The sequence below is a fragment of the Chiloscyllium punctatum genome, chromosome 37 (assembly GCF_047496795.1).
Source record: "Chiloscyllium punctatum isolate Juve2018m chromosome 37, sChiPun1.3, whole genome shotgun sequence".
NCBI lineage: Eukaryota > Metazoa > Chordata > Chondrichthyes > Orectolobiformes > Hemiscylliidae > Chiloscyllium > Chiloscyllium punctatum.
Genome location: NC_092775.1, coordinates 4,360,038 through 4,374,542, shown reverse-complemented (window position 1 = coordinate 4,374,542; position 14,505 = coordinate 4,360,038). Strand labels below are relative to the sequence as shown.

Here is a 14,505-nt window from a genome sequence, read left to right as displayed (position 1 = left end):
CACGTGCGGCTGCACCAGAGTTTTGTGTAGCTGCAACATGACGTCATGGCTCCAAAAGTCAATCCCTCTGCCAATAGAAGCTAACACACCATATGCTTTAGTTAAAATCAAGGACTGCAGATGCTGGAAACCAGAGTCTAGATTACAGTGGACCTGCTGTGCTTTTCCAGCACCACTCTAATCTAGACACTGTAAGCTTTAACAACCCTATCAACCTGGGTAGCAACTTTCAGGGATCCATGTACATGGACACCGAGATCTCTCTGCTCATCTACACAACCAAGAATCTTACCATTCGCCCAGTACTCTGCATTCCTGTTACACCTTCCAAAGTGAATCACCTCACACTTTTCCGCATTAAACAGCATTTGCCACCTCTCAGCCCAGCTCTGCAGCTTATCTATGTCCCTCTGTAACCTGCAACATGCTTCCACACTGTCCATAACTCCACTAACTTAAATTATAAAAATGACAAACAGCCATGGCCCCAAAACAGATCCTTGCGGTACCCCACTAGTTACTGAACTCCAGGATGAACATTTCCCATCAACCATCACCCTCTGTCTTCTTTCAGCTAGCCAATTTCTAATCCAAACCACTAAATCACCCTCAATCCCATATCTCCATATTTTCTGCAATAGTCTACCATAGGGAACCTTATCAAATGCCTGACTGAAATCCATATACACCACATCAACCACTTTACCCTCATCCACCTGTTTGGTCACTTCTCGAAGAACTCAGTAAGGTTTGTGAGGCACGACCTACCCCTCACAAAACTGTGTTGACTATCCCTAATCAACTTATTCATTTCTAGATTATTATAAATCCTATCTCTTATAATCCTTCCTAATACAACCAAGGTGAGACTCACTGGTCTATAATTACCAGGGTTGTCTCTACTCCTCTTCTTGAATAAGGGAACAACATTTGCTATCCTCCAGTCTTCTGGCACTATTCCTGTCGATAATGATGACATAAAGATCAAAGCCAAAGGCTCAGGAATCTCCTCCCTGTCTTCCCAGAGAATCCTGGGATAAATCCCATCTGGCCCAAGGGACTTACCTATTTACATATATTGGATGGTGTTGGTGAGTTTTTTGCAGCAATGGGTGTAATGCAGGGTCAGTGGTCAGTGAGAGAGCATAAGGCGATAGAGGTACCTAGCAGTCAGGAGGCTTCACTTTGTGACTCTCACAGCAATAAAATGAAGGATGCTTCACAACTGGAAACTGGCTGGCTGGATGGTCACTTCCTATTTGATCCCAGATTTGTTTCTGCCCATATTTCCTAATTAGAACAGAGAACAGTACAGCACAGGAACTCGGCCCACAATGCTGTGGCAAACATGATGCCGAATTAAACTAATCCTTTCTGCCTGCCCTTGGTCCATATCCCTCCATTCTCTGCATATACATGTGGCTTGTCTAAATGTCTCTTAAATGCTCTTATCGTACATGCCTCCAGCACCACCCCTGATAGCATGCTCCACGCTCCTACCCCTCTCTGTGTAAAAAACTTGTCCCTCATATCTTGTTTGAACTTCCCCCCCCTCCTCACCTTAAATGCATGCCCCCTTGTATTCACATTTCAACTCTGGGAAAAAGATTCTGACCATCGACCCCATCTATGCCTCTCATGATTTTATAAACTTCCGTCAAGTGTCCCCTCAGCCTCCACCGCTCCAGAGAAAAATAACCTGAATTTTTCTAGCCACTCCTCGTAGCTGATTTGCTCTAATCCAGACAGCATCCTGATATACCTCTTCTGCACCATCTCCAAAGCCTCCACATCCTTCCTGTAATGTGGTGACCAGAATTGAACACAATATTCCAAGTGTGGCCTAACCAAAGTCTTATAAAGCTGCACCATGACATCCTGACTCTTGTACTCAATTCCCCGACCAATAAAGGCAGCATGCCGTACACCTTCTTTACCACCCTGTCTCCTTGTGGGGCCACTTTCAGGGAGCTATGAACTTGAACCCCAAGATCCCTCTGTACATCAGTGCTGTTCCGGGTCCTGCCGTTAATTGTATAATGACAGTTGTCCACCCTTCCACCACTACCCTCTGCCTTTTACGGGATGTAAGCCTTCTCCACCGACCATGGCCCACTTGCAACTGAAACTGAATTGTGGTTATTCCGCATCAACTGGATTGTTCAACGGTCCCTAATGAGACACCTACTCCCTGTAGGTTTCAGCTTATCCCTTCTGCCCCTCCAACTTCCTCCAAGTCCCATTCGCCTGAACTCCCGGTCTGGTTACACCTCAACCTACAAATTTCCTTTCCCAAACCTTCCCCACTGCCTATCGCTCTCCATTATTGTCAGTTCTAGTGGTCCCAGACTATTCTCAGTATTGTTGTATTGCCAAATAATATTGACCAAGTTGGTAGGGTGAAAACAATTACTTTTATTAGCAAACATAACAACAGTGACAGCGTCTAACAGAAGTTAGGCTATGAGGCTATTGGAGAGCAAGATTATGATCATAGGATGCTACATCATTCCCTGTGCTGATGTAAACTGTTTTCTCTGTCAGTATCACACTGTAACTCCATGTACCCAGGTGTCTTCCAGCCCCCCTGTGTTATTTAAAACAGTTAGTGTCTGAGAGGATTACCTGTCATGACAAGATAAACTCCACACATCAGGCTATAATGGACTGGTGCTGGGAGGAGATAACCAATTCTGTGCTAAATCCACGTCAGTTCTGACAAAGCCTCGCTAGACTCATGCCATTGACTCTATTTCACTCTCCACAGCTGCTGCAGAACCTGCTGAGTTTCTCCAGCACTCTCTGTTTTTGTTTCAGATCTCCAGCATCTGCAGTTTTTTGTTTGATTTCATCAAGTTGCTAATTGTAATGCGTAATTACTCTTAAGTCTAGAATCTTGGAATCATAGAATCCCTATAGAGCAGAAAGAGGCCATTTGGCCCATCGAGTCTGAGGTTGCAGAAGAAATGTTATGCAACTCAGGTGTACATAACTAGCTACTGAGTCTTAACCATGCAGGTGAACATATAAAATGGGAGCAGAAGTAGACCATTCTGCCCCTCATACCTGCCCTTCCATTCATGGAAGATGTGTTGATGCTTTGAATTCCACATCCCTATCTACCCCCAAATCTCTTAACACCTGAATGCTGAGCCAGGTATCATTGCTGCAATGTTCCAGTGAAGCTCAACGCAAACTGAAGGAACAGCATCTCATCTTCCGACTAGGCCCGTTACAGCCTGCTGGCCTCAACACTGAATTCAACAACTTCAGATAATTTTATTTCATTTATTTTATTTATCTTTTTTTATATTTTTTTCACTGTTCTGTACCTCTTATTTCTTGATTGTGTCTCTTCCTCTTGCTCCCCACTCTCCCATCACCTTTTTCCTCTCCTCTTCCCTCTTTGCTACCCTTCTCCCCTGTTTTCCATTTTGCCTCTGCTTCACCCATCCCCCCTCCATCCCCCACATATTTTGTCACATAGCACTGGCTTCAGCCTTGGTCATTCCCAGTTTCTAATCTCCCTATAATCTCTCTATGCACGGTCATTGTCACCTCTTTGTTGCTACCTTTGCTTCTGGGACCATGACTCCCCTTCTCTCAGCCTAGTATAAATACCTCCCTATTTCTCCCTTTTTTGAGCTTTGACAAAGGGTCAGTTAAACTCGAAACATCAGCTCTTTTCTCTCCTTACAGATGCTGCCAGACCTGCTGAGATTTTCCAGCATTTTCTCTTTTGGTTTCAGATTCCAGCATCCGTAGGAATTTGCTTTTATCCAGGAGTTAGATATCGTTCTTCTGGTTAAAGGAATCAAAGGTAATGGGGGAGAAAACAGGAACAGGGGACTGAGTTGGACAATCAGCCATGATTGTATTGACTGGGGGAAGCAGGTTCAAAGGGCCGAATGGCCTACTCCTGCTCCTGGTTTCTACATTTCTATATATTTAGTTAAAAATGGATTAATTGTTCTTTGTTGTCAGGGTTTTCATAGCAGTGTAAGGCCATTCAGCCCAACTGATTCACACTGGATAAGCCCCCTCCCACCACTTGGTTTCTCACCCTATCAATATATACTCCAATCCCTTTTCCCATTGTGTGTTTATTCAATATATCTACCTTATTCACCTCAACTACTTACTGTGATATTCATTTCCACATTCTCACCATTCTCTGAGTAAGGAAGTTTCTCCTGAATAGATTTTTTGGTGATTATGTTTTATTGTGGTCTTCTTTCTGCTCCTGCCCACCAGTGGCAACACCTTTTCCGTGTCTAACCCATTGAGTCCTTTTGTAATCTTAAAGATTGCTTCTTTTGGCCTTCATCTTTCTAAAGATGTGGAAGTGGGGGTGTTGGCCTGGGGTGGACAAAGTCAGAAGTTACACGACACCGGGTTATAGTCCAACAGGTTTGTTTGAAATTACAAGTGCCTAATGTAAAGTCCAGTGAGCCTTTGTCAAGTGAAGCAGCGCTTCGAAAGCGTGTGATTTCAAACAAACCTGTTGGACTATAACCTAGTGTCATGTGACTTCTGATTTTGTAAAGGAAGTCCTGATGGTTTAAACCTTTCAGTTCAATGTTGCAGTTGTGATATAATAGTAATGTCACCTAATATTTACAGAAGAGTAAAATGATATTTCTCTTGCCCAGACAATTCTTATCTTCCTTAATGTAGTTTCCAATAACTGGGAAGTGATGGAGAGGTGGAGACGGAGGTCAAAGTAACAGTCCCATCACTCCCATCGAAGTGGTCTATCTTGCCATGGGTTTGTTGATGTCTTTCATTCTCACAGCATTCCTGCCATCCAAGGAGGCAGGAAGAGGCCCAGCGTTCCCAGTACGCAAATTAAAATAAAAATCCACAGGAAGATACGGTCAATCACCATGCCGACGTACTTCCAGTCTTCCTTCACCTGAAAATCAGAGAACATCATCAATCCTGGGTAAAAGGGCAAACCACAAGGAACACAAGAAAGTGCTGCTTTGGGACGGAGGCTAACAAACCGTGGGAACCCCATCCTGAACTGCCCAATCTCAGCAGTGTCAACACTTGCTATGACTCGACACAAAACAGGAACAAGGCGAACATTGAACCAGAGGAAATAAATATTCCAGTTTCAACTGAGCAACCTATCACTGAACACAGAATATTTCATTCAACCAATAAGGGATCATCTTTTCAACTACATAGGAAGATTTAAGCTCGCTTGGCAAGGGTGTGAAAACCAGGAGATAATAATAGGGAGTGATACCACATACACAGAATACTGGGTGAGACGGATAAGCCTAGGGTAGGAAATAGGATCAAGAGTGTGTTGCTGGAAAAGCACAGCAGGTCTGGCAGCATCCGAGAAGTAGGCGAATCAACGTTTCAGACCAGAGCCCTTCATCAGGAATCATCCTGTCTGACCTGCTGTGCTTTTCCAGCAACACACACTTGACTCTGATCTCCAGCACCTGCAGACCTCACTGTCTCCTAGTGTAGGAAATAGCAAATTATCAGTGAGTTCTGCGGAATTGAGAATGTACTACAGTCACTGTGAGTGGATGCACAGAGTGTGCTGAGACCATAAACCTTCCAAGCAGCCCATCTGCTCTGCCAGGCGATGAGATCATGGCTGTGATAATATTCAGCTGCATTTTTCTGACAATTTCCTCAAGCCCCTTGATTCCTTTCCAGACTAAATACTCTCTCTCAGCCTTAAATAATCTGAACAGCCCAACTTTAACAACCCTCTGTGGTAAAGAATTTCAAAAATTCACCACCTCCTGAGAGAAGTCATTCTCTTTGTTGCTGTGCAATTACATTTTGGAACACATTGGTCAATAAGAGTTTACAGACCCAGATTGCCAGGTATAAGTATGATGCTATAGCTATCATGGAGCTGCGACTCAAAGAAAAAGTGGACTGGGTGTTAAATACTGAGAGACATGGTGGCACAGTGGTTAGCACTGCCTCACAGCGCCAGAGACCCGGGTTCAATTCCCGCCTCAGGCGACTGACTGTGTGGAGTTTGCACGTTCTCCCCGTGTCTGCGTGGGTTTCCTCTGGGTGCTCCGGTTTCCTCCCACAGTCCAAAGATGTGCAAGGGTCAGGTGAATTGGCCATGCTAAATTGCCCATAGTGTTAGGTAAGGGGTAAATGTAGGGGTATGGGTGGGTTGCGCTTCGGCGGGTCGGTGTGGACTTGTTGGGCCGAAGGGCTTGTTTCCACACTGTAAGTAATCTAATCTAATCTAACACGGAATGTCCCACAAAAGGTCAAGGACAGAATCAGTATGGCTTTGGTTAAGAAACAAAAAAGGTACAATCATATTGCTCACTGCAGTCTATGAGCTACTGACTAGTGAGAAATGTACAGAGGAACCAATCTGCAAATACATTTCAGAGAGATGCAAAATTATAGAATGGGGGCACTTTAATTATTTGCATGTAATCTGGGATAGCAGGAGAATAAAGGGAGAGAAGGGATGGAGCTCGTGGACTGCATATCCCCAATTCAACAATAAAGGTGATATTGGTTCATGGGAATGAAATGGGGGGAGTGTTTAGAAGACAATGATCTTTATATTGTAAGGTCTGTAAAAAGACAAAGAAATATCCAGATTAAGAATAGTTAACTGAGGGGAAATTCAACTCCAGAAAGGATCCAGCCCAGGTACATTGTAAACAAGGAGCTAAATGAAATACAACCTTTAAAGAAATGAGAGTTCAGGTGCAGCCAAGGAAAATTCCCTGGAAGGAGAATGGCAAAGCAAAGAGATCCAACAATCCAGGTGAGTAAAAGTAAAAGGATTAAAATGAAGATGAATATAATGCTTTTGTCAGATGTCTGACAGGAAACAAAGCAAAATGCTGCAGATGCTGGAGATCTGAAATAAAAACAGAAAGGTATAGAGGCCCTCAGAAAGTCTGGCAGGTTCTGTGCAGGCAAATAGTGTTAATGTTTTGAGTCCAATATGGCTTTACTTCAGGTGGTTAAAATTGATAGGGAGGATGATAGCCTGCGTATACCTACAGGTGATTAGGCACTAACACTGGGATGGATATACCCAATGAAACTGAGGGAAAAGAGAATTATAGTTTGTAGAGGTACTGGCTATAATTCCTCAGTCTTGTGTTGACTTAGGTTGATGACACAGCACTGGGGAACAACAAAGTTTATATCTTTGTTCAAAAATAATGTGAAATTGAGTCAAGCAACTACAGGCCAATCATATTAACCTTGGCAGTGGAGAAACATCTAGAAATATTAATTTGGGACAACACCAAAAGTCACTTGAGCAAATATGGTTTTATTAAGGACATCCAGAATGGAGTTGTTAAGGACAAATGATGTCTAGTTAAATTACTTGAGAGTTTTTTGTTAGGGGAGTGCTGTGGATGTGGTGCATATGGACTGCCTAAAGATATGTTTTATTTATTTGTGGGATGTGGGTATCCCTGGCTGGGCCAGCATTTATTGCCCATTCCCAGTTGCCCCTTGAGAAGGCGGGGGTGAGCTGTACTGTGCTATAATGTTCTATGCTCTATCCACAAATTTCAGTTAAGTGCTTCTTCTCAGTTCTGGTGCTGTGCCCCACAAAGCCTTTCCACCTTTGATCACTCACACAATTGAGAGCTTTGACTTTGTCAACTTTGAATAACCAATGCACGTTTCTCATCAAACACTCTATTTCTTAAAGTTTCACAAAATAAACCCTTTTTCTAACTGAAGCAGCTTGTTTCCTTAACTGATCTGAACAATTTCCTTTCTCAGGGGAAAAAACAATACCTGCATCTAAGTTTAGTCGAGTTTCTTTCAAGTCATCCAAATGCTTTCCAACTCTGTGTTTTTCTACATTAAAATCAATCCTTGCTTATTCTAAACACAAAAGCAAGCTAATGTCTTTCAATATTTTCTGCTCCTGCCATAATCCTGCTCAAAATAAACTTCCATTAACACTCCTGGAGGCCAGGAGAAAGTGAGGACTGCAGATGCTGGAGATCAGAGCTGAAAAATGTGTTGCTGGAAAAGCGCAGCAGGTCAGGCAGGATCCAAGGAGCCGGAGAATCGACGTTTCGGGCATAAGCCCTTCTTCAGGAATCTCCTGGAGGCCATACAGGTTTAAAATGGTGGATCTGAGAAGAGTAACCGAGGTAATTTTTAAAGCTCAATCAAAAAATTTAACAATCATCACATATGACTAGTTTGAAATTATAACTCTAAAAAAATTGACATTTAGGTATAGAAATCACACACCTTTCATGACAATAGAGGAAAGATGTATGAGAGTGGTTTCAGGGATTAGGAACATCAGTTATATGTATAGATTGGTGTCCATAGAGAAGAGAAAGCTGTGACAAGATTTTATAAGATGTTTTAAAATTGAGGGATCAGGACAGAGTAGAGGAAAACAGTGCCTGGTCACAAAGGAATTGAGAACCTGAGAGTCATGATAGGGCAGGCACAGATTTGAGATAATTTACAAAAGCAAATTAATTGATGACACCAAAATTGGAGGTGTAGTGGACAGTAAAGAAGGTTATCTCGGAGTACAAAGGGACCTTGATCAGATGGGCAAGGAATAGCAGATGGAGTTTAATTTATGTGAGGCACTGCATTTTGAAAAGGCAAATCAGAGCAAGATTTATACATCTATAGTAGAGCCTGGGGAAGTGTTGCTGAACAAAGAGACCTTTGTGCAGGTTAAAGCTCCTTGAAAGTGGAGTCGCAGGTAGATAGGATAGTGAAGAAGGTGTTTGGTATGCTTTCCTTTATTGGTCAGAGTATTGAGTACAGGAGTTGGGAGGTCATTTTGCGCTGAAAAAGACATTGGTTAGGCCACTTTCAGAACACTGCATTCAATTATGGTCTCCCTGTGATTGGAAGAATGTTGTGGAACTTGAAAGGATTCAGAAAAGATTTGCAAGAATGTTGCCGGGGTTGGAACGTTTGAACTCTAGGGAGAGGTGGCATAGACTGGGGCTATTTTCCCTGGAGTTTCGGAGGCTGAGGAGTGACCTTATAGAAGTTTTTAAAAATCATGAGGGGCATAGATAGGATAACTGGACAAGGTCTTTTCCCCAGGGTAGTGGAGTCCAAGACTGGAGGGCATAGTTTTAAGGTGAGAGGGGAATGATTTAAAAGGGACCCCGAGGGGCAACATTTTCACACAGAGGGTGATGTGTGTGGGTGGCACGGTGGCACAGTGGTTAGCACTGCTGCCTCACAGCGCCAGAGACCCAGGTTCATTTCCCGCCTCAGGCAACTGACTGTGTGGAGTTTGCACGTTCTCCCTGTGTCTGCGTGGGTTTCCTCCGGGTGCTCCGGTTTCCTCCCACAGTCCAAAGATGTGCAGGTCAGGTGAATTGGCCATGCTAAATTGTCTGTAGTGTTAGATAAGGGGTAGATGTAGATGTAGGGGTATGGGTGGGTTACGCTTCGGCGGGGCGGTGTGGACTTATTGGGCCGAAGGGCCTGTTTCCACACTGTAAGTAATCTAATCTAATCTATGTGTATGGAATGAGCTGCCAGAGGATGTGGTGGAGGCTGGTACAATTGCAACATTTAAAAGGCAATGGATGGGTATGTGAATAGGAAGGGTTCAGAGGAATATGAGACAAGTGCTGGCAAATGAGACTGGATTAATTTAGGATATCTGGTTGGCAAAGACAAGTTGTACTGAAGGATCTGTTTTCATGCTGTACATCTCTATGACTCTAATTGATGACAGAAGGAAAACATTGTGGTGATTGAGATCTGTAATGCTCTGCCTAAGAGGGTGGTGCAGGCACGTCAAATTGAGAGGGATTCAAGAGGAAATTAGATTATTATTGGAAAATGAGGGGAGATGGTCAGTGGCGAGACCTTCGGTGTGTTGCTAGTTCTGAGGACTGGTGTGAATAGAATAGAATAGCCCTTATTGTCACTTGAACAAGTTCAATGAAAAATTTGTAATGCCACCCCTCACGTCACCTTGTACCTCCTGTACCATGTAACCATTCTGTTGGTACAGCGAATGATCACTGTCCTGAGGATAATCTGTTGAACTGATTCTTTAACCACAACACTGGTGGATAACAATTAGACAGTAGCCACACCAAAGGGAAACTCTAGCAATGTAGCAACTCTGCTGAAAGCCAGACAGTGGTATAAGAGAATTACTATAGAATGACTCCCTTAATGCAATGATAAATCTTTCAGTTTGTAATTATACATTATGTCTGTGGCACCAAAGTTGTATAAATTTAGCACACAGTCCCCTGTAGTAAATTTCAGACATTGATCGGTCATTTTACCTCTTTTAAATCTTCCTTGTTTAATGAAACAACCTTAACATTACACTGAATGCTGCTGGCCCTCAAAAATCCAGTAAGAACTGAGAAGAAACACTGTTAGCCAGTGAAGGGTGGCAACCCATAACCACAAGGAATATTTGAGGTGAACGGTATTGATAAATATAAGAGAAAGATAAATACAAAAGACAGACAGATGTAGAAGGTTATGCTGATGGGTTGAGAGATGATCATACAGGATTCTTAAGAGGCTTGACAGGGTAAATACTGAGAGGGTACTCCCCGCCATGGGAGAGTGTAGGACCAGAGGGCACTGTCTCTATAAGAATAAAGAGGTGCCAATTTAAGACTGAGATGAAGAGGAATTTCTTCTCTCAGAGGGTTACGAGTATTTGGAACCCCTTGCCACAGAGAGCCATGGGGGCAGAGTCCTTGTGCAGATTTAAGGCTAAGATCGATAGATTCTTGATCAGTCAGGGAATCAAGGAGAAAGGGCAGGAAAGTGAATGTGAGAAATGTTGTCAGATCAGCCAGGATCATATTGAATTGGGGAGGGGCCGAATGGCCTACTACTGTTTCTATTTCTTATGGCCTTGAGATGAAGAGGGTGGAAAAAGACTTGTACAGAGTAGAATCCTCAGCGCAGACCAACTGGACCAAATGGTTCATTTCTGTGTCACAGATATTATGTAGAACTTTGTCAGACTTTGTGATATGATTCATAATCTCTGCTTTTAACCTTGAGAATCATAGGTATGGTACAGGTCAGAGTACTGCTGAACTACCGGGAGCAACGCAACATCTTGGTTATTATATTACAGTCACCTTACAGCACAACACAAATGTTTTTTAAAATCCATTCACAGGATATGGGCATCACTAGCTAGGCCCAGCATTTATTACCCATCCCTAATTACCCACAGGGCAGTTAAGAGTCAGCCACGTTGCTGTGGGTCTGGAGTCACGTGTAGGCCAGACCAGGTAAGGATGGCTGTTTCCTTCCCAAAAGGACATGATTGAACCAGATGGGGTTTTTTATCCTGGCAATCAACATCATTAGACTCTTAACTACATTTTTAAAAATTGAATACAACATCACCATCTGCCGTGGTGGGTTTCAAATCCGGGTCCCTAGAAGATTACCTGGATCTCAGGATTAACAGTTCAGTGGTAATACCACTCGACTATCATCTGAATTTCTTTGCTAAAGTCAGATAGAACTGAGCTGCCTTCAATGATCATTATTCAATGTTCTGATCCAACAGAAGCTTTGTCTCAAATTTGATCTGATGAAAGGTATCTGTACAAAGATTCTGTGAGGGTCACCTTTGAGAAGGGAGACGATTTCTGGAGACTGGTTAATGCATATGGCCTCTGCTACACCAGGCTTTATGTCAGCTCATTATATTTGGCTTAGGAAATGGTTCAATCCCTACTGGAGGGCACAGAGGGCATTTTATTCTGCCTGGTCATGACAATCATCATTTTCCGATACATTATATCTTGCTCAATGCTGTCTAAATATACTTTCCAACTGCTGTAGGAAATTCAATATATTTCTCAGTCCATTTAGCATAACAACGCTCACCTTAAAAAGGGTAGATTGATCTTGGAGGAGTGCAACGTAGGTTTACAAGAATGATACCTGGGCATCAGGAGTTAATGTTATGAGGAGAGGTTGTACAAATTAGGCCAGTTTTCTCCAGATTTTAGAAGGTTATGGGGTGATCCAATTGAAGCTTTCAAGACGTTAGGGATTCTAGAACTAGGGGATGTAAACTGAGAATGAGGGCCAGAGCATTCAGGAGAGGTGTTAGGAAGCATTCTACACACACAGGGTGGGAGAGATTTGGAATTCTCTTCACAAATGGCAGTGGATGCTGGAGCAATTGATAATTGTAAATTGGAGAGAGATGAGTCTTTTTTGTTCAGCAAAGATTTTAAGGGATATGAGCCAAAGGCAGGTCTATGGCGTGAGCTCATTGAAGGATAGGACAGGCACGAGGGGCAGAACTCCTGTTCCTATCTCCTATCGTCGTTTGGCCTTGGTGTCATTTGCTATTGGCTGTGAATAGGTTGCAAAGGGCATAATGTCACATTTGATCTTTGGGTGAATTTAGTCCAAGATAACATCAAATGATTAATCTCGAAATGCGATATCGTCACTGACAAGGGAGAACAAAGCATGAGCTAAGAAATTAAAATTTTATCCAAGGATTAGCATTTGAGAAGTGGGCTTAAACACTGAACATTTTAAGATGGTGTTTTCCATAATTTGTTTGCAGATCCCTCAGATAAAGATTAAGAGACAATTTATCAGACATCAGACTTGATACAGTTCTATACTAACAGGCTCCACATAAACGATGTCCTTCAGAGCTAAGTTGTCAACCTTGATGCGGATCTGTTAATGTAGCACCTTGTGACCAAGTTGATTGTCCCTGACAGGCTCAGACTGACAAAGGCAAGATGACAAGTTGACAGCAGATTGCTTTCAGAGCATTTTTATTCATGGAACATGCCTGTTGCCGTGAATTAAATCAAAATGCTCTTTTACTCACACTGCCTTTACACTTCCTGTTGTGCTGCTCCCATAACTAACAGGAATTTGGTGGAACCCCAATAACACAGGTTAGGGCACAAATCAAGGGGGAGAGCCAAGAACACTCAGGCGGCAATTACAGGAACCAAAATGTGTCCCTGTCCAAATAGACCTCTCCCACGGAAAAAAACCATCAAGGTTACAGAAAGAGAAAGACTTGCATTTATATAGCACCTTTCATGATGTCAGGAGGTCACAAACTGCTTTATGCTCAATAACATAATCACTATCAAATGCGGGGAATGCTGTAACCAATTTCTCCACCAGGTCCCACAAAAATGTGATATAGACCAGATTATTTATCTGTTAGTGACGTTCGTTGAGAGATAAATATCAACCAGAACACTACGGAGAGCTCCATGCTTTTCTCAAATAGTGGCCTCTGGGAGTGTGTACATAACTTTAACTCTTCATCTGTTTGACAGTTCCTCTGACAGTGACGCACTCGATCCGCACTGCACTTGAGTAATTACCTGGAAGCTGTGCTCAGTTCTCTGGAGTGATGAGAAATATGATGTTCTCCTCAATACTCAATCTCTTGTGACCTTCATCTAACCCCATCATCATTTTCCCTTTTGCTCCCTTCTCCCTCATGAGCTTCTCTAGCTTGCCCCTTAATGCTTCAATCTTATTCAACTCAACCACACCCTGGCAAGTTCCACATTTTCACGGCTGAAGTTTCTCCTGATTCCTTACTGGGATTCTGCAGAGAATCATAACATTGTTACAGTGCCAAAGGAGGCCCTTCGGTCCATTGCATCTGCACTGGCTCTCTGATTGAGCGTTATGACCTAGAGTCAATCTCTTGCCCTTTCCCTGTGACCTTGCTCATTGTTTCTGTTTAAATAATTATCCAGTGCCCTCTTAAATGCCTCAGTGGAACCCAGCTCCACCTGATTTCCACACCACTCATTGTGTGAATTTTTTTTTGTCACATTGCATTTACTTCTTTTACAAATTACTTTAAAATCTGTGTTCTCACATTCTCATTCTTTTTACAAGCAGAAATAGTTTCTCCCTATTTATTTTGTCCAGGCCCTTCACAATTTTAAAAACTTCTGTCAAACCTCCTCTTGCCCTCTCTGTAATACTCCAATCTTTCTTCATTATTGAAGCTTCTGCTCCCTGAAATCACTTTCATAAACCTTTTCCTTCATTCACTCATGGGACGCGGGTGTCACTGGCTGGGCCCAGCACTTATTACCCGTCTCTAGTTGCCCCTTGAGAAGGTGAGAGTGAGCTGCAGACTGTGTGCTGTAGGTCGACCCACCTACTGGGAATTCCAGGTTTGTGACCCAGTAACGCTGAAGGAATAGGAATATATTTCCAAATCAGGATGGAGAGTGGCATGGAGAACGTGGAGGGAGTAGTGATCCCATTTACTTACAGTCCGTATTCTTCTAGATTGAAATGGTCGGGGGTTTGGAAGGTGCTGTCTGAGGTGAATTTCTGCAGTGCTTCTTGTAGATAGCACACACTGCTTCTACTGAGCGTCAGTGGGGGAGGGAGTGGATGTTTGTGGGTACCAATCAAGCAGGCTGTTTTGTCCTGGATGGTGTTGAGCTTCTTGAGTGTAGTTGCAGCTGCCCCTATCCAGGCAAGTGGGGAGTATTCCATCACACT

The 14,505-nt window shown here is 43.0% G+C and overlaps 1 protein-coding gene across 1 annotated transcript in view; it reads right to left on the bottom strand.

Annotated features, from left to right (window-relative positions):
- Window positions 1-2,466: 2,466 nt before the first annotated feature.
- The window catches only part of LOC140462816 (neuronal acetylcholine receptor subunit alpha-4-like), a 28,108-nt gene continuing 16,069 nt past the window's right edge, over window positions 2,467-14,505 (bottom strand). Inside the window, exon 6 of the mRNA XM_072556150.1 lies at window positions 2,467-4,915. Coding sequence (XP_072412251.1) covers window positions 4,790-4,915 — 126 coding nt within the window. The 3' untranslated portion in view covers window positions 2,467-4,789. The remainder of the gene's footprint in view (window positions 4,916-14,505) is intronic.